This window comes from Peromyscus leucopus, chromosome 4, assembly GCF_004664715.2.
Source record: "Peromyscus leucopus breed LL Stock chromosome 4, UCI_PerLeu_2.1, whole genome shotgun sequence".
Classification (NCBI taxonomy): Eukaryota; Metazoa; Chordata; class Mammalia; order Rodentia; family Cricetidae; genus Peromyscus; species Peromyscus leucopus.
This window is the reverse complement of record NC_051066.1, coordinates 10293495-10314567: the sequence shown is the minus strand read 5'-3', so window position 1 is coordinate 10314567 and position 21073 is coordinate 10293495. Positions and strand designations below refer to the sequence as shown.

At 43.3% G+C, this 21073-nt stretch overlaps 2 protein-coding genes across 7 annotated transcripts in view; both read left to right on the top strand.

The window, feature by feature from the left end:
* Setx (senataxin) overlaps positions 1-19244 on the top strand; it is a 54624-nt gene extending 35380 nt beyond the window's left edge. For 5 of the 6 annotated variants that reach the window (XM_028883317.2, XM_028883315.2, XM_028883316.2 and 2 more), the window contains 9 exons: positions 2043-2192; positions 3313-3420; positions 5717-5904; positions 6661-6753; positions 8013-8177; positions 8640-8804; positions 11760-11858; positions 13453-13540; positions 16108-19244. In XM_028883317.2, the coding sequence (XP_028739150.1) occupies positions 2043-2192; positions 3313-3420; positions 5717-5904; positions 6661-6753; positions 8013-8177; positions 8640-8804; positions 11760-11858; positions 13453-13540; positions 16108-16833 (1782 nt within the window). In that variant the 3' untranslated portion in view covers positions 16834-19244. The remainder of the gene's footprint in view (positions 1-2042; positions 2193-3312; positions 3421-5716; positions 5905-6660; positions 6754-8012; positions 8178-8639; positions 8805-11759; positions 11859-13452; positions 13541-16107) is intronic. The other variant, XM_028883318.2, reaches the window with a different exon arrangement.
* LOC114702769 (60S ribosomal protein L23-like) lies at positions 8812-11752 on the top strand. Its single transcript, XM_028883319.2, has one exon. It carries the CDS (start codon positions 10943-10945, stop codon positions 11363-11365), a length of 423 nt encoding a protein of 140 aa, XP_028739152.1. The 5' UTR covers positions 8812-10942; the 3' UTR covers positions 11366-11752.
* Positions 19245-21073: the final 1829 nt, after the last annotated feature.

Below are 21073 nucleotides of genomic sequence, written 5' to 3'. Positions count from 1 at the left end.
AAAATGGAACCTGCAAAAGTGGAAACGTTGGTGTTTTTCTCTTAGGTATGGTCAGTTTCTTTTTTCACCAACTGCAAATAGATAATTGCTATCAAGAGTAGTTCAAGAGACTAAGTTTGTAGATACTGAGAAAGAAAGAATAGGAATGAACCACATCTGTAAGTTAAGTAAGAAGGTAGCAGCTGTGGACTAGCATGTGCTCCGTTATAAATAGAAGTTGAGTGTCAGTGGGATATGATTTGGCATAAAAACACACACACACATCCCCTTCCCCTTCCTAATCTTGGCTTAGAGAATAAGCTTTTTGTGCTTGCATTTGAATCTTGTATCATGTACATTTGGTCCTTAGTTCTCTGACACCCACCTACAGTCTAAGGATGTCTTAGTATGTAACCTATGTATGTTGGCCTTTATGCTTTAAATTGTCTCCTTAGAATATCTGATGCCATGCAAATTTTTATATAATACTTTTATTTTATGTGCATTGGTGTTTTGCCTGCATGTGTGTCTGTAAGGGTGTCAAATTCCCTGGAACAGACAGTTGTGAGCTGCCGTGCGGGTGCTGGGAATTGAACCCAGGTCCTCTGGAAGAGCAGTCAGTGCTCTTAACTGCTGAGCCATCTCTCCAGCCCATCATGCAAATTTTATATACATAATTTTTACACTGTTATTTTAGGGAATAATGGCAAAGATTGTACATTTTTAATGCAGATACATTTTTTTTCTAGCCAATTTCTGAGATGGATGAACCTTACAGATTTAAATCCAGGTACAAAGAATAGCTGCATAGCTTCTCCCTGGTTATCTTTGGGTGTAAAAATATCAGGTGTGGTTTTTTGTTCTGTTTTGGTTTTTTTTTTTTGAGATGGGTTTTTCTGTGTAGCCCTGGTTGTCCTGGAACTTGCTTTGTAAACCAGACTGACCTCGAACTCACAGAGACCCACCTGCCTCTGTTTCCCAAGTGCTGGGACTAAAGGCCTGTGCCACTACTACTGGCTATCAGATTCTTATTAGACTGATTGAAGGTAGACTGAGCCAGATTTGCGTCTGGATGATCAGAATGAAGCTTTAAAGAAATCAGTGGCTTTAACTGGACAGTTTAATAATGACATGGTTTGTGTGTTTTTGACCAGAGATAAACACAGTTGAATTTAATGTATATTTTCATTAACAGTGTAAATAAATGATCTCAATGTGGTGGTGGTGTGTTCCCCAAAATATTGTGCACCCTAATAAACTTATTTGGGGGTCAGAGAACAGAACAGCCACAATATTAAATATAGAGGCTAGGTAGTGGTAGCACACGCCTTAAATCCTAGCATTCCAGAGGCAGAGATCTGCCTGGATCTCGGTGAGTTCAAGGCCACATTGGAAACAGTCAGGCATGGTGACTTACACCTTTAATCCCAGGAAGTGATGGAGGAAAGCAGAAAGGTATATAAGGCGTGAGGACAAGGAGCTATAGCCTGGTTAAGCTTTTAGGCTTTTAGCAGCCATTCAGCTGAGATTCATTCTGGATGAGAACTCAGAGGCTTCCAGCCTGAGGAAACAGGATCAGCTGAGGAATTGGCAAGGTGAGGTGACTGTGGCTTGTTCTGCTTCTCTGATCTTCCAGCATTCACTCCAATACCTGGCTCCAGGTTTATTTTTATTAATAAGAACTTTTAAGATTCGCGCTACATCTCTAAATTAGTATTTGTTCATGGCTATTGTGAACTCTGATATTCTCATCACATGCCTTCTGTGGGCCATTAGATTAACCGTGTTTGGGGGGGACACTCACTATGGTGATGGCTAAGAGAACCTGACAATGCTTTAGTACTGGATCCAGATTGCCACCTCTCCTAAAACTCAACATGCATTGCCTTAAAGTCCACAATGGATTTATACAGAGGGATTCCTCCTGTTTTCGAGATCCGCAGCCTCCCCTTTTTTATTGAATATTTTTATGTCACGTGAACAAAAAGGTAGATATTTAATAGTAAAAATGGGACTCACAGGATTTGTATATAACTAAACAACGTTGTCTTTTGTTGTCCTAGGTCCAGGGACGCCCACAGAAAACCCAGAACACCATCATCTTGGAGTCTCACGTCATCTGCTGCACGTTGAGCACAAGTGGCGGTTTCCTGCTTGAGTCTGCTTTCCGAGGGCAGGGGGGCGTCCCCTTTAGTTGTGTCATTGTTGATGAGGTCAGTGGGCGCTCGCTCACGTCTTCAGTGTGACCAGTACCGGGAGGAAGAGTTGTGGGTGAATTGTGAGGGCTGAAGCGTGGATAAAGAGCAGGTTTTTACTAATCAGTCACTACTCTTTCCCTGTGCTTCTGGAGAGTGAACCGCCAGCCTTGCAAGTTAGAAACCTCTACTTCCTCTGCTCTTAGCTGCTGTGCATGTGTTCTCCTAAGTGAAACATGCTGCCGGCCTGCTACGAAGTGAGGATGGCAGTCCCCCATGCAGGGTTGTCCCAGCACTATCCTGTTGAGCTGATGCAGCTTCCCTGCTAACTTTTGAAATAGTTATCATTTCGGACAGCTTTGGCTGCTGCAGTTTTAGCTGACATCTTTTATTTCTTCTTGTCCATTCACTGAACATTGATTGTATACCTACTGTTGCAGGCTAGAATGGAAGTCAGACGACAGAAGAACTGGATCATTAGGTGTAGAGAATCAGTCTAGGAGTTCCCATACCCTGTTGTAGATATATGTCAGTTAGGTGTGAGAAAATGAAAAACAGGAAAAGTGGAAATGATGAAATAATTGAAGGTAATGTTATTGAGTTAGAAAGATGGGAAAAAGACAGTTAGGCCTCAAGTAATATCTGAATTTCAGAGATGAGGTTGTAAAACGGCTCTGTTGGAGCTCCCAGGCTTCAGCTCAGGAGGAATGCAGCAGGCACTTAGGATGTACACAGCCTTCTTGTTGGTAGCTGACTCTACAGTTAAGGTGTCTGTGGTGGTTAAGTTCAAAATACTGGTTAGATCGTTTAAAAATTGTGTTTAGATAATTTGTTTTATAATGAAATCTTTTATATGTATATATTTTCATTGCTAGATCTTCATTGTACATGGTACAATATCTTTCATAAAGACATTTTCATATAAGTATAATATACTTCAAACTTTTTTTTTTTAATGCTTATTTTTGATACCTGGTGGAGAGGGGGCTGGGATATAACTCAGTAGTAAAGCACTTGCCCAACATATATGAGGTCCTGCATAATTTTAAAAAAGGTTTAGCTATAGTAAGGGAGGAATTTGTACTTTGATGAGTATTAGAACTTAAGGCTATTTCTCCTTCTGTACTTTCTTACCAAGGCTGGGCAGTCTTGTGAAGTCGAGACACTTTCTCCACTTATCCACCGCTGCAACAAACTTATCCTAGTAGGAGACCCCAAACAGCTCCCTCCCACGGTCATTTCTATGGTGAGTGTTTCTGTTGGTGATGTTGGAGGGCCTAATTTTGTTTTTGAGAGAATGATTCTGTTTTGAATTGAAGGGAAAATTAGGAAATGACAGAGAAAAGAGAAATGTTATTTGAAGTTTCATAAGAAAAATTGTGGCCAGGCATGATTGTGCATGCCTGCAGTCCTAGCACTCAGCAGGCTGTGCAGGTTCTCATGTGAGGCCTGCCAAGGGTACACGGTGAGACCTTGTCTCAAAAGAAAGTGAGCATCTCTGCAAATGTCCTCTTTGTTCATAGTTGTGCTTCTGAGTGTATGGGCAAGAGTTTCATAGACAGGAAAACCTAAGTAAGGGTCACTTTGCAGTACCACAGGCTTTCCCTGCTTGAGAGGCTGGATCTGATTTGATAAAAACACAAAACATGTAAGACAGCTTTAGAATGTAAAGATACCCCACCACCACCATATGCTCTACACTACATATTCCCAAAGCTGAGGAAAACGTAAGGAGGCATGATTTGGAAATAGATGTCCAGTTTGGGCAATTTTTTCTTAAGTAGTTGAAAAAATGTCTGCGCCCCTCACATCCGAAAACGTAGATGATAACAAAAGAAAATGTACTCACTGTGAATCAGCTGTGGAAGACAGTGCTGACATGGTCCAGTCCACCTTTTTTGTTTTGTATTTTCCCCCATGAGACTTGTCACCTGGAAATAAATGAATACCTGAGTTAGGACTCAGTAGTTGTTTTGGGACAATCTAAATAGCCTTATACCGTGGTTCTGAAATTTAATAAAGTTTATGTTTACTAACATCTTTTATGCAGAAAGGTGGCCTCATAATCTCAGAGAAAAGATCATTTTCAAAACATTTCTCTTCCCCAATGAGTGTGTTGTTTTGGTTGTTGCCATTTGTTGTTGACTTTGGATTTGTTGAGAGCAGTGGTACAGTTGTATAGATAGACCATGAGCACAAGCGCACAGCCGCCTTGGGGCAGAACTGCTGTGGGAGCTTTGTTTGTGAGGATGGGGAAGAGGGAGCAGGAGCTGCGCAGTTCTCAGGTGTACAGGCTCTGAACCTCCCGAAAGGCCACAGCATGCAGGGAAAATATTGCTGATGGCCTCAACATTACTGTCTTGATACTTGGTAAAAACAGCAAGAATGATAAAATCCAAGTATTTGTGCTTTTAAAAATTACTATACAAATAAAAGAAGCTTACTGAGGAAAAACTTATGATTGCAAAGTTGATTTTTCACATGTCTTTTCAAAATATTATTTGTGTGTGTGTGTGTGTGTGTGTGTGTGTGTGTGTATGTGTGTGTGATGAATTTCTATGTGGGTGCTGGGAATCAAATCTGGGCCTTTTGCAAGAACAAGTACTCGTAACCACTGAGCCAACTCAATAGTACACTTGTTCCTTTTTTGTTTGTTTTTGGTTTTTCCAGACAGGGCCCAGGTTGTCCTGGAATTCACAAGTATCTGCCTGCCTCTGTCTCCCGAGTGCTGGGATTAAAGATGTGTGCCACCACTCCTGGTTTACTTGTATTTTTTTTTTTTTTTTTTTTTTTGGTTTTTCGAGACAGGGTTTCTCTGTGTAGCTTTGCGCCTTTCCTGGAACTCACTTGGTAGCCCAGGCTGGCCTTGAACTCACAGAGATCCACCTGCCTCTGCCTCCCGAGTACTGGGATTAAAGGCATGCGCCACCATCGCCCGGCTTACTTGTATTTTTTTTTTTAAACCACTTATTTCCTGGAGATAATTACTGTGGAAAATTTAGTATTTGTGTGTACATTTATTAATTTTTTCCGTATTATACATTGAGTGCCAGCATGATCCAAGTACTATTTTCTTTTTTTTTTTTTTTACAAATGATTTATTTATTTGCATTGGTACATCTGTGTGTGAGGGTGTTGGATCCCTTGGAACTGGAATTATAGACAGTTGTGAGGTGCCATGTGGGTGCTGGGAATTGAACCCGGCTCCTCTGGAAGAGAAGCCAGTGCTCTCAACCGCTGAGCCATCTCTCTAGCCCCCCTATTTTCTTTATTATATTTATTTTTGTGGGAAGTATTGAGACAGAGGGTTTCTGTTTTTCATTTGTTTTTTTGTTTGTTTGCTTGCTTGCTTGTTTGGTTTTTCAGACAGGGTTTCTCTGTGAGCTGTCCTGGAACTCACTCTGTAGACCAGGCTGGCCTCAAATTCAGAGATCCACCTGACTCTGCCTCCCACATGCTGGAATTAAAGATGTGCACCACCACTGCACTGGGCTATTTATTTATTTGGTACAAACTCTTAAATACTTTTTTCTTTCTCTCAGAAAGCACAGGAGTATGGCTATGACCAGTCGATGATGGCACGATTCTGCAAGCTACTTGAAGAGAATGTGGAGCAGAACATGATTGGCAGGCTGCCTGTTTTACAGCTTACCATTCAGTACAGGATGCATCCAGACATATGTCTCTTCCCTTCTAATTATGTTTATAACAAAAACTTGAAAACAAATAGGTGGGTGTCCTGTATTGCTTGTATAAGCTTGTCCTGTTTGAAGGTTTAGCTGCTTATGAAGAAGTCTTGGCATAAAAAGCATAAATCAGGGCGGCTATATTAGCTGTTGTGAGTAATCCTGTTACTTGGGAAGTTGAGGCAGGAAGATTGATGAGATTTAAGAGGCCAGCCTAGGCTACAGAGTAAGACCCCATTGGGCAGGGGCGGGGGCGATCAGCTTAGATTTTCAATTTGAAATAATTTTTCTCTAATTACAAATTCTATATTGATTATGTCAAATACAGAGAGATTGAAAAAAGAGGGGGCAGGGTGGTGGTGGCACACCCCTTTAACCCCAGCAGTCAGGATGCAGAGGTAGGTTGATATCTGAGTTTGAGGCCAGCCAGTGCTACACACTCTGTCTTGAAAAAAAGTTGCCCATATTTAATATAACCCAGATCCAATCACTGGTAACTTCATGGCCTGTCTTGTGGTGGTGCTGCTGGAGATGAAAGCCAGCTCTTAGCCATGCTTGTGTGTTTGCCCGCTCGCTCTAGAGCTGCACCATGTTTCCCCAGCCCTGCTTGTTTATCTCATGTGCTGTGTTGTGAGCTCCTCTTGAGTCATAACTGTGTAGATCTCTTTCCTTGGTATCAGAATGGAAATAAAATCCAGCTGTGCATCTGGGATAAGCTCTTATCCTTTAACTTTTTCCTGGTTCTGTCTTTCACAGAAAAAAAAGTTAATGATATAGTATATATGGTTGCTTTTCTGTAGATTTACTGAAGCCGTTCGATGTTCATCAGAGTGGCCATTTCAGCCCTACCTTGTGTTTGATGTTGGAGATGGTTCAGAACGACGGGATAATGAGTATGTTTTCCCTCTTCCTTCATTCTCCAGTAATGGTCTCAGAATTAGTAGGTTGTAAGCCTTTCCCATACATGTCTCTCTAGTACCAGGGTACAGTCATTATCACTATCTGTGTTGATTGCTTCCCCTTTTCTGTTTAATTGGGCAGTACTCTCAGGTGACTGGTAAGTCTTTGAAAAATCATAGAAAGACCCCATTGTAAGGTGATTGTGGTATCATGGGAAGATAGGCATTAACTAGATAGTCATTGAGATGAGTTCACTATTCCAGGTGGGCTAAGTGCAGTAAAAAGATGCATCTGAATGAATGTGCATTAAGGGAGTAGATAGTGGCCTAGTGGCCCGTATTTTAAGGATTTTGAGTTGTGAGTGAATGTGTTGGGTATCTATAAAATGACAGCAAAGTGGGGTGGGTGGGTATGTTGCTAGGTAGCAAATATATCAGAGGAGCCAAGCTTTGAGTAGAGGAATTAACAGTCTGGAGGTAGTGTTCATTAACATGTGCATAAATACTGCCCTGCTATGGGGGGAAATATGAAAAAAATGCAGATTCTAAGATCAGAATAGGACATGGGAGGGAACATTCCTTGAAGAAGTGAAAAATAGAGAGGAGTTTGCATGTAGAATTGCAACTGGAAGGTTTATGTGGCACCTATATGGCACCTTCAGAAGTAGAGCAGACGATAAAAGAACTAAGCCCCAAGCACATTACAGGACCTTGACTTGGATAGACTCTCAACCTTGAGGAGTAACCAAGGGCTAGGAGAGGGAGCTGTCCCCCTGGGACTTACTAGCTGATAGCATGTCAGTGGTTAAGATTTAAGACTCAGGAGAACAAGGGCCCATGCTGCTGTGGGTTGGATCAGTTTAGTAATGAAAGGACACACATATCTGAGGTCTGGGCTGGAAGTACAGGTTATGGAGCCAGCAAAGAGGATAATGGCAGGATAGGATGGCTTTTGTGCTATTCAATCCTGGCAGACCATGCTGTTCACATTTAGTGGTCTGGCTGGTATGTTTTCAGTTGAGTGGTCATTGGTTCAAACTTCAGTTGACTATGAATTCCTTTTTTACAGTCACTTCCCAGATTTATATATATGAATAGTTACTGTTGCATTGTCTTGACACTGCTGCCTGACTAGAAGGGAAAACACCTATCTGTGTACTCTTTACGGTAATGGAAACAAGCCAAGTAGAACTAGTGAGCAAGTAGACTGCTGTGAGACTTGATACACTGTCTTCTTTTTCCATCTTGTTTAGCTCCTATATAAATGTTCAAGAAATAAAGTTGGTGATGGAAATCATTAAACTTATTAAAGACAAAAGAAAAGATATTTCCTTCCGAAATATTGGCATAATAACCCATTACAAGGCTCAGAAGACAATGATCCAGAAGGATTTGGAGAAAGAATTTGATAAGAAAGGGTGACGTATTTTTACATGTATTCTGGTGTTTATAAAGGTTGAATTAGGTTTTTTCCTAAGAGTACTGGGGTTGAATTGGGGTCTGTACATTAGGCAAGTACTCTACGCATCTCTAAGCTATATTACCCAGTCCTCTCTTTTATTATTTTGTGACTGTCAGTAAGTTTCCCAGGTTGTCATTGAACTTGCTATCCTCCTGCCTCAGTCCCCTGTGTACTTGGAATTACAGTGACTCCAGGCCCTGCTAAGATTATGTTTTTGTCTCCTTACCTCTACAGTAAAATTATAGATTAAAATCTGGAAGTCAGTGTCAGGTGTGTGGTAAGAAACATGTAATTCCAGCACTTGGAAGGTGGAGGCAGAACGATCAGTCAAGGTCACCCTTGGTGCCATAGTTTCCTTTCCCATTGCTGTGACAAAATACTCTGGCAAAAGCATTAAAGGGTTTATTTCACCTCACAGTTTATTACAGCCCATCATGATGGGGGAGTCAAGGCAGCAGGACCCTGAAGCATCCAGTCAGAAGAAGAAGAGCAGTGAATGCATGCATGCTAGTGATGAGCCCGATTTCTCCACTTTTACACAGTCCGGGATCTCCTGCGTAGAGAATGGTGTCACCCACACTGGGTGGGTCTTCCCAACTCAACTAACATCGTCAATAGATAGTCCCTCAAAGACTTGCCCCCAACCCATTTCTTAGGCTATTACAGCTTTTACCAAGTTGACTATTATTAATACTAATTATCACACTCTGCTATACAGTGAGTTAAGGATAACCTGGGCCACATGAGATCTATCTCAATAAACAGAATCTGAAGAGATGACTCAGTGGTTAAATGCTGGGATCTGACCAGAGTTCAGACCCCAGCATTTAGGCAGCAAGCTGAGTGTCCAGTATACTTCTCTGTAACCCAAGCTCAGAAGCAGGCAGAGACAGGAGGATTTTTGGGGGTTTGTTGACTTTCAGCCTATCTGAGAAAGCACGAATGAGCTCAGGTTCAGAGAAAGACCCTTTCAAAGACTAGGCAGTGATACAAGACACCTTTGCTCACGTGGCCACATGCACTATGACTCTCAAAGTCACATACAAAAATCTTTTAAAATACCAAAACTATTTTAAGCTTTTTAATCTAGCAACACAAAAAAACTGACTTTAGAGAAAATAAAAAATCTGAAGAGAGACTATATATATAGCAAGTAGAGCTGGTACTCCAAACTCCCAGTGATGAGAAACTGGGGTTAGACCTGTCGACTGAGTTCCATCAGCTGGCAATCCAGAGTTAGCACTAACACAGCTGTGTGCTTATAATCCTTGCACTCGGGAGTCTGTGGCAGGAGGATCTAGTTTTAGACCAACCTGGGCTGCATAGAAAATACTGTGTCTGAAAACAACAACAGAAAGCCCAGTAATACTTAGGACTTTAAAAAGGCACAAGAACATTTTCTTTTTTAAAAACAAAACAAGCAACAACAACAACAACAAAAATCCATTTTTGTTGGGGGCTGGTCCACAATGGTATGCACATGGTCAGAGGACAGCCTTCAGTGTTTGGTTCTTGGATAGAACTGAGACCATCAGACTTGGTGGCAAGCTGCCTTATGCGATGAGCCATGTTGCCAGCTCCAAGAACACTTTGTAATTCATTTTATGACCTCAAACCCGGGAAGGTGTTCTAAGAGCCACAGGGCCGATAAGCACTCACGATCGCAGATGTGAGAAGGCTCGACAGACAGCAGCAGACTGAATTCAGTATATATCAAAGGGACTGTGCGTCGTGGCCAAGGGAAATTGACTATCCCAGAGTGCAGTGTTGCCTCAGCACATTGATAGAGTAAGAGAAGGAAGCAGGGTACGGCATCTCACTCCTGTAGCCTCCATACTAGGGAGGCCAAGGCAGGATGATCATGATGAGCTTGAGGCCAACCTGGGTTACAGAATGGAGACTGTCTCAGAGAACAGTCAATTAGACTGAGAAGGTGACCCATATGCCATACCAATAGATAACAGAAAAGGCACTTAATAGAAGCTATCATCTTTTACAACTGAAAAGAGCTGCAGGGAAATTTTCCCAATTTGATTAAAGGTGTCTTTAAAAAAACACATAGGTAACATTGTTCCTTGACGGTTCAGCAGTCCTTGTGTAGACCATGAAGGATGCTTGTTCTCCTGTTGTCCATGGCAGTAGAGGTTCTAGCCAGAGCAAGGGTTTTTCTTGTGTAAGTCTATAATTCAGCATGGTTATATTTATAGATTCATCAACAAAGCTGCACAAAGAAAACTCTTAGGGGGGGGTTAAGCAAACAAGTTTAAGAGACTTGTAGAAAATAAGATCAATATATAAAAATCTGTTGTTAGTAAGTAGTCTGCAAAGGAAGTAAAAACAGTCCACTTAAAATGGTGCCAAAAATAATAAAATACTTAGGAGTAAATAAAACCAAAGTAGTATAAGATATATCGCCTGAAAACTACAAAGTCTATTTGAAGAAAAAATTGAAATACCCAGGACACGGAAAGCTAAGCTAGATGGTCATGGATAAGAAGACTCAGCACTTATGTTGGCAGTTCCCCAAGAAGACGGTGCTTTCTGTTCCAGGATTCCAACGGCCTCTTGACAGAAGTCCTCAAGCTGATGAAACTGTAGGGAACGTACATAAATATGTATGGCCTCAGACGAAGAGGTGGTTTCTTATGGACTTAATAACACTAAGAATTGGGGTTCAGAAGATGCTGTGAGAAGCTTTCTGACTCTTTCCAGGCATCCAAGATGTTGAAGCGAGGACGTGGTGGGTCCTCCGGAGTGAAATTCCGGATTTCCCTGGGTCTTCCAGTAGGAGTTGTAATCAACTGTGCTGACAATACAGGAGCCAAAAATTTGTGTATCATCTCTGTGAAGGGAATCAAGGGACGACTGAACAGACTTCCTGCTGCTGATGTGGGCAACATGGTGATGGCCACAGTTAAGAAAGGCAAACCAGAACTAAGAAAAAAGGTCCATCCAGCAGTGGTAATTCCACAACGAAAGTCGTATCGAAGAAAAGATGGGGTGTTTCTTTATTTTGAAGACAATGCAGGGGACATAGTAAACAATAAAGGCGAGATGAAAGGTTCTGTTATCACAGGTCCAGTCGCAAAGGAGTGTGCAGACTTGTGGCCCAGGATTGCATCCAATGCAGGCAGCATTGCATGATTCTCCAGTGTATTTGTAAAATATATTCATTAAAAAGTCTTTGCTCAAAAAAAAAAAAAAAAAAGATGCTGTGAGAAGACTGGAGAGAGGAGGATGTGCTGACTCAGAAGTCTGAAAGGACTGTCCTATTGGGATATAGAATGAACCTTATAACTCAGTATAGTCTTTTCCCTCTGAGATAGGGTTTCTCTGTAGTCCTAGCTGTTCTGGAACTCCCTCTGGAAATCAGGCTGTTCTTGAACTCAGAGATCCACCTGCCTCTGCCTCCTGAGTGCTGGGATTAAAGGTGTGAGCTGCCACCACCTGACATCACAATGAAGAGCTTTAAATACTGCTATGTATGTATATTTCACAATTTTACATTTTTTGGTAAACACATGCCTTTCATAAATAGGCCTGCAGAAGTGGATACAGTGGATGCCTTCCAGGGCCGGCAGAAAGACTGTATAATTGTTACCTGTGTCAGGGCGAGTGCTGTGCAAGGGTCAATTGGGTAAGTAGCTCACATTGCTTTGTCCCTTGTTGAGAATCAGCTCTGTCATCTAGATCCACCAGCGCCTATCATTTGCTTTATTAGTTTTCTTTTGTTTAAAACAGTATTCTCAACCCGTGGGTAGAAGTCAAATGACCCTTTCACAGGGGTCACTTATCAGATATCCATCCTATCAGATACTTACATTATGAGTCTTAACAGTAGCAAAATTACAGTTATGAAGTAGCAAAGAAAATGTTATGGTCAGGGTTTACAACAACATGAGGAACTATACTAAAGGATCGCAGAATTAGAAAGGTTGAAAGCCACTGGTTCGTTTTGGTAAAGTGCTTACCATATACAAGCATGAGCCTGATGTCAGCCTCTGGTCCCTACATGTGCGCATACACACAACCTAGGTAACATCTTGAAAATGTCTAAATTGTGAAGTAGATGATCTGTGAGATGTGTTTTTCCTAGTGTTTTGTATGTTGACCCTTTTCCATAGGGTGTCTCTATTCAGTAAAACTGATGTTCATAATTGATTTAAGTGTGTTTTGCAGAGATCTGTAATTGTCACGGGGTATGTGCTACACAGTTTTTCTAAGGGTTTGACCTTAAGTACTGTTAGTTTACTTACTGAAGATGTTAAGGATGCTGTTGGGTCGCCACATTGATTTTTTTTTCCATGTTTTAACACAGTTAGAGATTTGAGACAAGTGTAGATGGCACATGCCTTTAATCCTAGCACGTGAGGGGCTGAGGCAGGCAGATGTCGGTGAGTTTGAGGCCAGCCTGGTCTACAAAGCAAGTTCTAGGATAGCTAGGGCTACATAGAAAAACCCTGTCTTGGGGGGAAAACACACACACAAAAAAACCCTGCAACAAAGATTTGTTTAGTCTTAAAATAGTGATTTAATTTAAAATCTCACCATTATCATGTACCCATTATATATTTGTGTATTTCTATACTAGTTGCATAATAGTTTATTACTTTAAATATAACTTAAAATTTTAAAATAAGGGATCAAAACAGTATGTATTTAGTTTAGTTTTGTGTATGTGCCGGTTTCTCAGAATAGAAGTTGGATTTTCTGAAAGAGCAGCAAGTGCTCTTAACTGCTAAGCTGTCTTTTTAGACCTTTTTCAAATCTTTTTTTTTTTTTTTGTGGGGGAGTTGAGACAGGGTTTCTCTGTGTAGCTTTGGAGCCTTTCCTGGAACTCACTCTGTAGACCAGGCTGGCCTCGAACTCAGAGGTCCGCCTGCCTCTGCCTCCTGACTGCTGGGATTAAAGATTAAACCACTGCGTGGCTAGATGTTTTTAAGTTTTAGATTTCACTGTTAATTTCTAGTGTTTTAGCCAAGTCAAAATAGGGACTTTCAACAAATATGTTAACTTGGAAGTAAAGCACTAAGGGTTTGGGTTGCTTGATGTTTTAATGCCATTGGCTTCTGTGCCAGGTACCTGAGTCAGGGCAGCTAGTGAGGAAGCCCTCTGACTAGGAAGGGGGTGGGAAGGACTCTGGAGAAGCTGCTGCAGTACTTACTGCCTGCACCCTCTGAAGAGATGGATGCCATTCTGCATACAGAAGTAACTTTCTTGTTGTTGCTTAGATTCCTGGCAAGTTTGCAGAGATTGAATGTCACCATTACACGAGCCAAGTACAGCCTTTTTATCCTTGGACATTTGAGGACTCTGATGGTAGGTATACTCTCTGGGGCTACAGGGAGTTCCACGTTTATCCATGTTAGCTATTATGGGTGGGTTTGTTTGTTTGTTTGTTTTTTGTTTTTTTGTTTTTCGAGACAGGGTTTCTCTGTGTAGCTCTGGCTGTCCTGGAACTCGCTTTGTAGACAGACCAGGCTGGCCTCGAACTCACTCAAGATTCGCCTGCCTCTGCCTCCCGAGTGCTGGGATTAAAGGTGTGCGCCACTACCGCCCGGCTGTTTTTTTCCATCAAAATGGAAATAATTTCTCAGTTACAAAATAAAGATTATTAAGTCTTCCAGCACCTTGGCTGTGAGCTTTTGTGTACATATAAGCCATTCTTTCTTAGCTCAAGCGCAGGTATGTACACTAGGTTTCAAGGTGACCTATCTAAAACCCTGATGTGCATCAGTGACAAGACTGAAGATGGTTTGTCAATCCACATAACAAGTGGTAGAACAGAGCTCAGCAAACAGTCATGTGCGACATGACTCCCAGTTTCTCCAGAGAGAGTGCAGGAACATGTGCGACATGGGCCACAAGGGTGGCAACTCCTTGTTCTGTTAGGCTGACCCAGAGCCTTTCTGCTGGAGGGCTTCTTAGGACGAAGTACAAGACTCCAATTATTGTGGGAATATAGTGGAGTGAAGCAGCGGGAGACAGCCAGCTACCGTGTGCTTGCTGCCCAGCCAGCTCATCGAAGGCCTACGGTGTCTTGGGGCTTTTGCACTTCAGGTTGTGAGTCTTATCCGTTAATGTCAAAGCGCTCTTGCCAGTCCAATCACTTTTTGTTGCTTTTAGAAGTTGGTCATCTGAGCCAGGTGATGGTGGCGCATACCTTTAATCCCAACACTTAGGAGGTAGAGACAGGCGGATCTCTGTGAGTTTGGCTTGAAAAACAAACAAACAAAAAAAGCGGTCATCTGAAGAGAGGATCCAACCAACTCCACTTGTTTTTCTTCCCTCCTTCCCTCCCTTGTTAATAGCAGCCAAGAGCATTCAGATACATCTTCCCATCTCTTATCTGGATCTCTGGTCTTTAGCTTGTGTTGTTTGTACCCTTTGAAAGACGCTGTAGGCGCTTTGTAAGTTAATAAGGAAAACGTTTTATCAGAAATATTGCTAAAAGATTGTTTCTAACATATTTTAAACATTGTCATTTTAAAATAAAGTCACGAGGGCTGAAGACATGGCTCAGTGGTTAAAAACATTTGCCGCCTTTCCAGAGGAGAAGAGTTTTGTTCTCAGCACCTGTGTTGGGTGGCTAACTGCCTATAAGTAACTCTAGCTCCAGGCAATTAATGCCCTCTTTTGGCTTCTGTAGCACCCGCACTGACATATACATATACCCATATACAAACAAACACATATAACACAAAAATAAGTAATAAACCCTACTGATGGGCTGGAGAATGTTCAGTGTTGTAACACTTGCCCAGCAGGTGTAAGGCTCCAAGTCCATCTCTAGCAACATTCATACAACATAAGCAAGAGAAGAGTACAATAATAGAAAGATTCATGGCCTGGAGAGATGCTCAAGTGTTAAGAGCACTGGCTCCTCTTGTAGAGGACCCAGGTTTGGTTCTCAGCATCCACGTGTAAGCTTACAACCTGTAACTTCAGTTCTAGGGGGGCTGGAGAGATGGCTCAGAGGTTAAGAGCACTGGCTTCTCTTATAGAGGTCATGAGTTCAATTCTCAGCAACCACATGGTGGCTCACAGCCATCTGTAATGAGATCTGGTGCCCTCTTCTGGTGTGTAGGCATACATGCAGGCAGAACACTGAATATATAATAAATCTTTAAAAAACAAAAAACCTTCAGTTCCAGGGAATCTAACACCCTCTTCTGGTCTCCATGGACACCATGCACACATGTGTTGCATATACATACATATAGGCAAACAACCATACATTTTTTAAAATTTCAATGACAGAATATCTTTGGAATCCTCCCTGAGTAGATTAAGATGTTTTAGTCTTTTGGGGCTTGAGAAGTCTTTGGGAAGCCAATGCTGTGGAATTTCTTCAAGAACAGTCATATGTGGTCAGGAATTTGCCTTCTGAAACCAAGTCTTAACTGTTAGAATGTCAGCCATGGCCAGGGACACGTGGTCGTCTAGATCCTCAGGATGCAGAGGAGCCTTGTGCAGCCATGGGGAGGTCATGTGCTTACTGCAGGAGCTAGCCACTGGAGGAATGTAGCCACCATGTACTTGAAGTGGGCTGGGTGTGCAGTGTTAGTTAACATACATTTAAACAGCTCAGCAGAGCTAGGAACAGCTAGTGGATCTGAGGAAAAGCATCTTCCTGTGTTGCCAGAACGGCAGAGAGGAGAGGAGAGTTTCCTTACAGCCAGCACGAGCCCTGGCCTTCAGTTACGCCTCCCCACCGCTGGCGCTCGAGCTTCTCTGTCCCTCTTGTCTGCTAAGTGAGTGGTAAATTCTTGGCAATCTGTTCATCAGACTATACTTGTTTGTTCAAAAACAGAAGTTGGACCCCATGTTTCCCCAGCAAAATGAATGTTTCTGTAGGGTGTGATTGTTTCTCCTTTTTGTTTCAGGAAAACCAACATTGGAATGAACTGATTCAGGATGCTCAGAAGCGTGGGGCCATCATTAAGACCTCTGACCCAAACTATAGACATGACGCTATGAAGATTCTGAAACTGAAGCCTGTGCTGCAGAGGAGTCTGACCCATCCTCCAGCCACTGCCCCGGAGGCACCCAGACCTCAGGGTGGCTTGCCCAGCAACAAGCTGGACAGTGGACTTGCCAGGACATCTTTTGCTGCTTCTCTGTACCACACACCCTCTGATGCTGTCCCTTCAAAGGAACCTGAAAGGTTGTCTCTTCAAGATCGACTTCGAGATCCACGACTACATAGGAGATCGGATACTGAAGCCAAGGGAACATTTTTGAAGGATGCACAGCCTGCGAGCCCTCAGCTCCCTGGGGTAGTCCATCTCCTGGGAGAGCCTGGCTTTCCTGGGCTTTTTCCGGACCTGAGTTTTGTTGTGCCACCATCCACTGCCATCGTCGCTCCTCTGAGCAGCCACAGGTCTCCTCTGCAGGCTGAGCCGCCACCTGCTCACCCTGCTGCTCCTTCCACGAGCAGGAGGAAGTACAGTGACCCAGGCTCTGGGTTCAGTCACAGAAGAGAGCCCGGGGCCTTCGGTGAAGAGGAGAGGCGGGTCTCTGTGACTCACCACATGCTGAGGAGTACTAACTGGGACAAGAGAGGGCTAGAGCAGGAGGACAGCAGTGCCAAGAAGAGGCGCTTTCTCTAGTAGCTCCTGGTGACGGGACTGTCATCCACAGGTGGCGAGTGGCACCATACAGATGGGCTGGGTTTATTTTTGTTTCCTTTGAAGAGTCTGTTAAAGAATGGAAATACCTTCTAACCCTTGGGCTGTTGGTCATCTTCAGTACTTTTTGCCAGTTGTATACGCTTGGAGAGGGCGTTTGTGTACCTGTAATGTCTTTGAGGTCAAAAATTCAAAATGTTGGGATCTTTTGTTCTGTAGAAAAGGTCAGGTTAGGTGAATGCTGTAAAGGTTAAACTGTGAGTCTGTATAGCAAATACAAAATCCTTTTAAAATGTAAACTGATAGATCACATTTCCTTCTTCTGCTTAAAACATTATTTTCCAACAGAAAAACTTCATATTTAAAGAGAGTGAGGAGGAAGGGTCCTTTGAGCCACTGTGTGGTGGACAGATTTCTTTAACAGCCTCAGTATTGGGAATTAGCCAAGTTCGTACCAGCGGCCAGTGTCTCTAACTGTTTAAAGAACTGCGGGGGTCTCCTGGGCCTTCAGAAGGCAGCCTGTTGGGAACTGTTGTGCACTTTGAGACAAGATAACTTGGTGCAGGACGGTACTGTGACAAGTTCATTTACCTATATTTAATGTATGGCTTAGTTTTCTGGCTAAATTCCTTGCCCTTCTCAGGACAGAAGAATAATTCTTGAACTGTCAGATGTTCCCAATGTTTTGTTAGGTTGGTGTAACTGCTGAGCTGTAGACATGGTTACCAAATGGAGGATTTGTACTGGCCTGGCCAGAGGAGTCCCTTCAGGTTTCTTGTGAAGGCTTAAGGGTTGCCAGGAAAATAGAGAGTGGATGCTTTTGGAGGGATTCCGTGGGAGCTGCGCAGATAGTGTATCTCAGGCAGGAGAGATACTCCATGAGAAAGAGAAGAGCTGCCGTCTGGGCTTCAGAACCATCCAGTAGATAGGAGTGTTGTGTTGGGTCACTGGGGGCCTCAGCCTCCATCCAACCTGGTGTACCTGTGAGAGGCATTGGAGTCAGCACAAGGGCAGGCTGTGTAACCAGTCAGGTTTCCAAACCTCCATGTAGAAGAGCATGTGAATGTGGGCTTTCTAGTGACTACTGTATGCACAGCCCATTAGCTGCTTTGAGGCGGAAAGACATCCCTGAAAACTAATGTTCACTGTTTAGAATTTTCTTTGTCATCTGTTCTTAAACAAAAGGGTTTTGCGTTAGAAATTCTCCTTAAGCAGGTTTTATTTGTTAAGAGCTTTGAAAATAACAGTGTGCATTTTGCCAAGTTTCAGTACTGAGTTTCCTTAGCTGTCTCTGGGCTGGTGTCTAGACCTGTACCCTACTGTCTGCTGGACACTTGTAAAACTAGGGAGCAGGCGCCTTCCCATAGTGAGTGCCTCAGCCTCCTGCCTGTACCCAGCTAGGTGGGAAGTAAATCCACTCTGGCTTGGCCAAGGGCTAAATAAGCCTCCTGCATGTGACATTGGCAGGAAACCTCACTGTCACTTGAAATGTTCTTTCCTGGTGTCTTTGGGGAAAAGGGCTCAGCTTAGCAGGGATGTGACCAGGAAGAAGGCCAAAAGTGTGCTTCTGAGGGGGCATGACAGAACAGCATGGCCAGGGCAGTTCCCACTCGGCTCACGTTACCACCAGCTTAAGAAACACGTTTTTAAAAAGAAGTTTCTCCAAAACATGTAGTTGGCTGCCACCCAGAGTGCGCTGTCGGATAGCCTGTGTTTATCTGCAGGCTCACTGCTAACCACACCAGAGGATGTGAGATCTAGGAGGGTCCTGACACCCTGTTTCTTTTGTGAGTGTAAGAGCTGCTGAGATTAGACTCTGGCCACGGCCTCGTCCTTGTATCCTCCTTTCCAGCAACCAAGCCTTGCCTTAGAACACTCTCTCAACAGAATGTAGTTGTGTGGCATTAGATTTGGAAACCTTATTTATTCCAGTTGGTAAAGGTATTTGCAGAAAGTCTTTGTCAAGTGGCCTTTCCTGAAGGCACCGTCATGAGTGGTTAATCCTGACAAGATGAAAAGTTCACTTTGTCCTTTCTGTGGTTAAAAGAACATGCCCTGACTGCTTTCAAAATGTTCTTTCAAGGTGAATGTATTACACCTGTCTTACTTTGCTTCTCTCTGATTTACCACAGTTTGTTCAGTTATGTTTTCATGAATTAATCAGGAGCAGATTTGAACAAGAACATGTGAATAACCTCCTGTAAATGAGTTTTATAACAAGAGTATACTAAACTATTTTCTAAAATTACTTGTGCACATTGAGAATCTTTCTGTAGCTTTGTGTTTTGTATGCTCTGGATTCATAACTGGACTTTGACAAATAGTAAACCTGTTATCTTTGTTAATACCTAAATTTAAGAGAAAATGGCAGAATTAAAAGCAAACAAAACTGACATGGGTTAGAAGTATTATATGTTCCTGAGTTAAAGCAGAAGGTGCTGCCAGGCGATCCTTTACTCGCCAGCTCCCTGTTTAATTGCCTGCCCTGCCCAGTCCCACTGTCTTCATTCCCAGGTCCCCTTATGAGCCTCCCCGATGCCACATGGACATCCTGTAAGTTACAGCAAGTTCACTTTAGGCTGGGGGTCAGGAGGGTGGGGACAGTAGCAAATGAGCAGTGACCCCAGAATTTCTGAGCTGATGGATTTGGGGCACAGCTCTTGCAGTCTCAGTTCTCGGGTGTTTCCATGGCACAGCCAGCATTGGAGTCGAGCTCTATGGGCTCGGCAGGAATAAGGGTCCCTTAGAGGTCTGTACATCATCTCCGAGTCCTTGGGTGTGCCCCCCCCAAGAAAAGTAAATGGGATATTTGCTGTTTATTCAGATGAGAGGTTCCCAGCAGTGATGCCGCAGGGCCAAGGGAGGCAAGTGAAATGGCCCACCGATTCTTCCTGCAAGGAGCCCATGTCATCGTGCAAAACCCTTGATTTTCCTGGTTTGCTCTTGGCCATGGACACTGGGCTTGGACGTATGTAGAAAACCATGGAGACAGGTTTCTACCACTTCCTAAGCTCTCTTGTGCTCCTTGTTCTAGATAGTGATTTTATTAATCTGGACATTTCCCCTGTTACCCTAGTGCTGGGGACTGAACCCAGGGTCTGGCACATGTTAGACAAGCACTCGATCACACCCCAAAGATCTCCCACCCCCTATTTGAGACGGTCTCACTACATGGCCTAGAACTCACTCTGTAGACCATGCAGAACTCAGAGATCCACTTGCCTCTGCCTCCTAAGTGCTGGGATTAAAGACGTCCCCATGACTCCTGGCTAACTACCCCTTTTTACTTTTTAACAGTAAAGGTCAATGGCTTTTATTCTTTTAAGATTTTTTTTTAATTTTTAGATTATGTGTATATGTGTGCATCTGGGAGACAGGCATGTGCAGGTACGTGTGGAATTTAGAGGCATCAGATGGCCCTGGAGCTGGAGTTACAGTTTGTGAACTGTCGGACTGACGTGGGTACAGCGTCCTCTGCAAGAGCAGTAAGTGTTCTCAACTGCTGAGCCGTCTCCAGCCCTTTATAATAAAGATAAGGAGCACATACCAGTTAGCTAGCCAATCCCTCTTTACAGTTTTTACTACAATTTGTGCATGCGTGTGTGTGTGTGTGTGTGTGTGTGTGTGTGTGTGTGTGTGTGTGTGTATTGTGTGCCATGTGTGACTGAAAGGGCAACTCTGCTCTCACTGTGTCAGTTCCAGGACTCAAACTCAGGTTGTCAGGCTTGGCAACAAGCACCTTTGCCTACTTAGCCATCTCAGCAGCCCAGATGTTTGGCTTGTGTGCCTGTTTTATATGCCGGTATACCGGTAGCCATTAAGAATTTCTCCAGGAAGGAGTTGGGAGTCGAGAAGGTTTCAGCACCCTTGGTCTCGGTGATACAGTTCCAACAGTCTCGCTGTCAGCAGAGACTCTCTTTGCCTGGAGCCTTGTGAATGCCAGCTGCTGCAGTCCTTCCTGAACGCCACTGAAGCGGAGGATGCTGTCTCTTCCTGCCCCACCCCACCCCACCCCAAGGCCTGCAGGGCTAGGCTTTCTGCTGAGAGTATACACCTCCTCTTGGGTGTGGGGGGGGTGAGTGGTAGGTGGTGGCTCATTCTCTGCCGTGTGTGTGTGTGTGTGTGTGTGTGTGTGTGTGTGTGTACTTGGAGAAGTGGTATATTTCCAGTGTGAATCATGGATCCTGTCCATTTCCAGTGTTCTGCCTTGCTTTTGTGTCTT

Excerpts from the sequence above, each read along its gene's own strand:
- LOC114702769 (XM_028883319.2), top strand. The coding sequence starts at position 10,943 with ATGTTGAAGCGAGGACGTGGTGGGTCCTCCGGAGTGAAATTCCGGATT.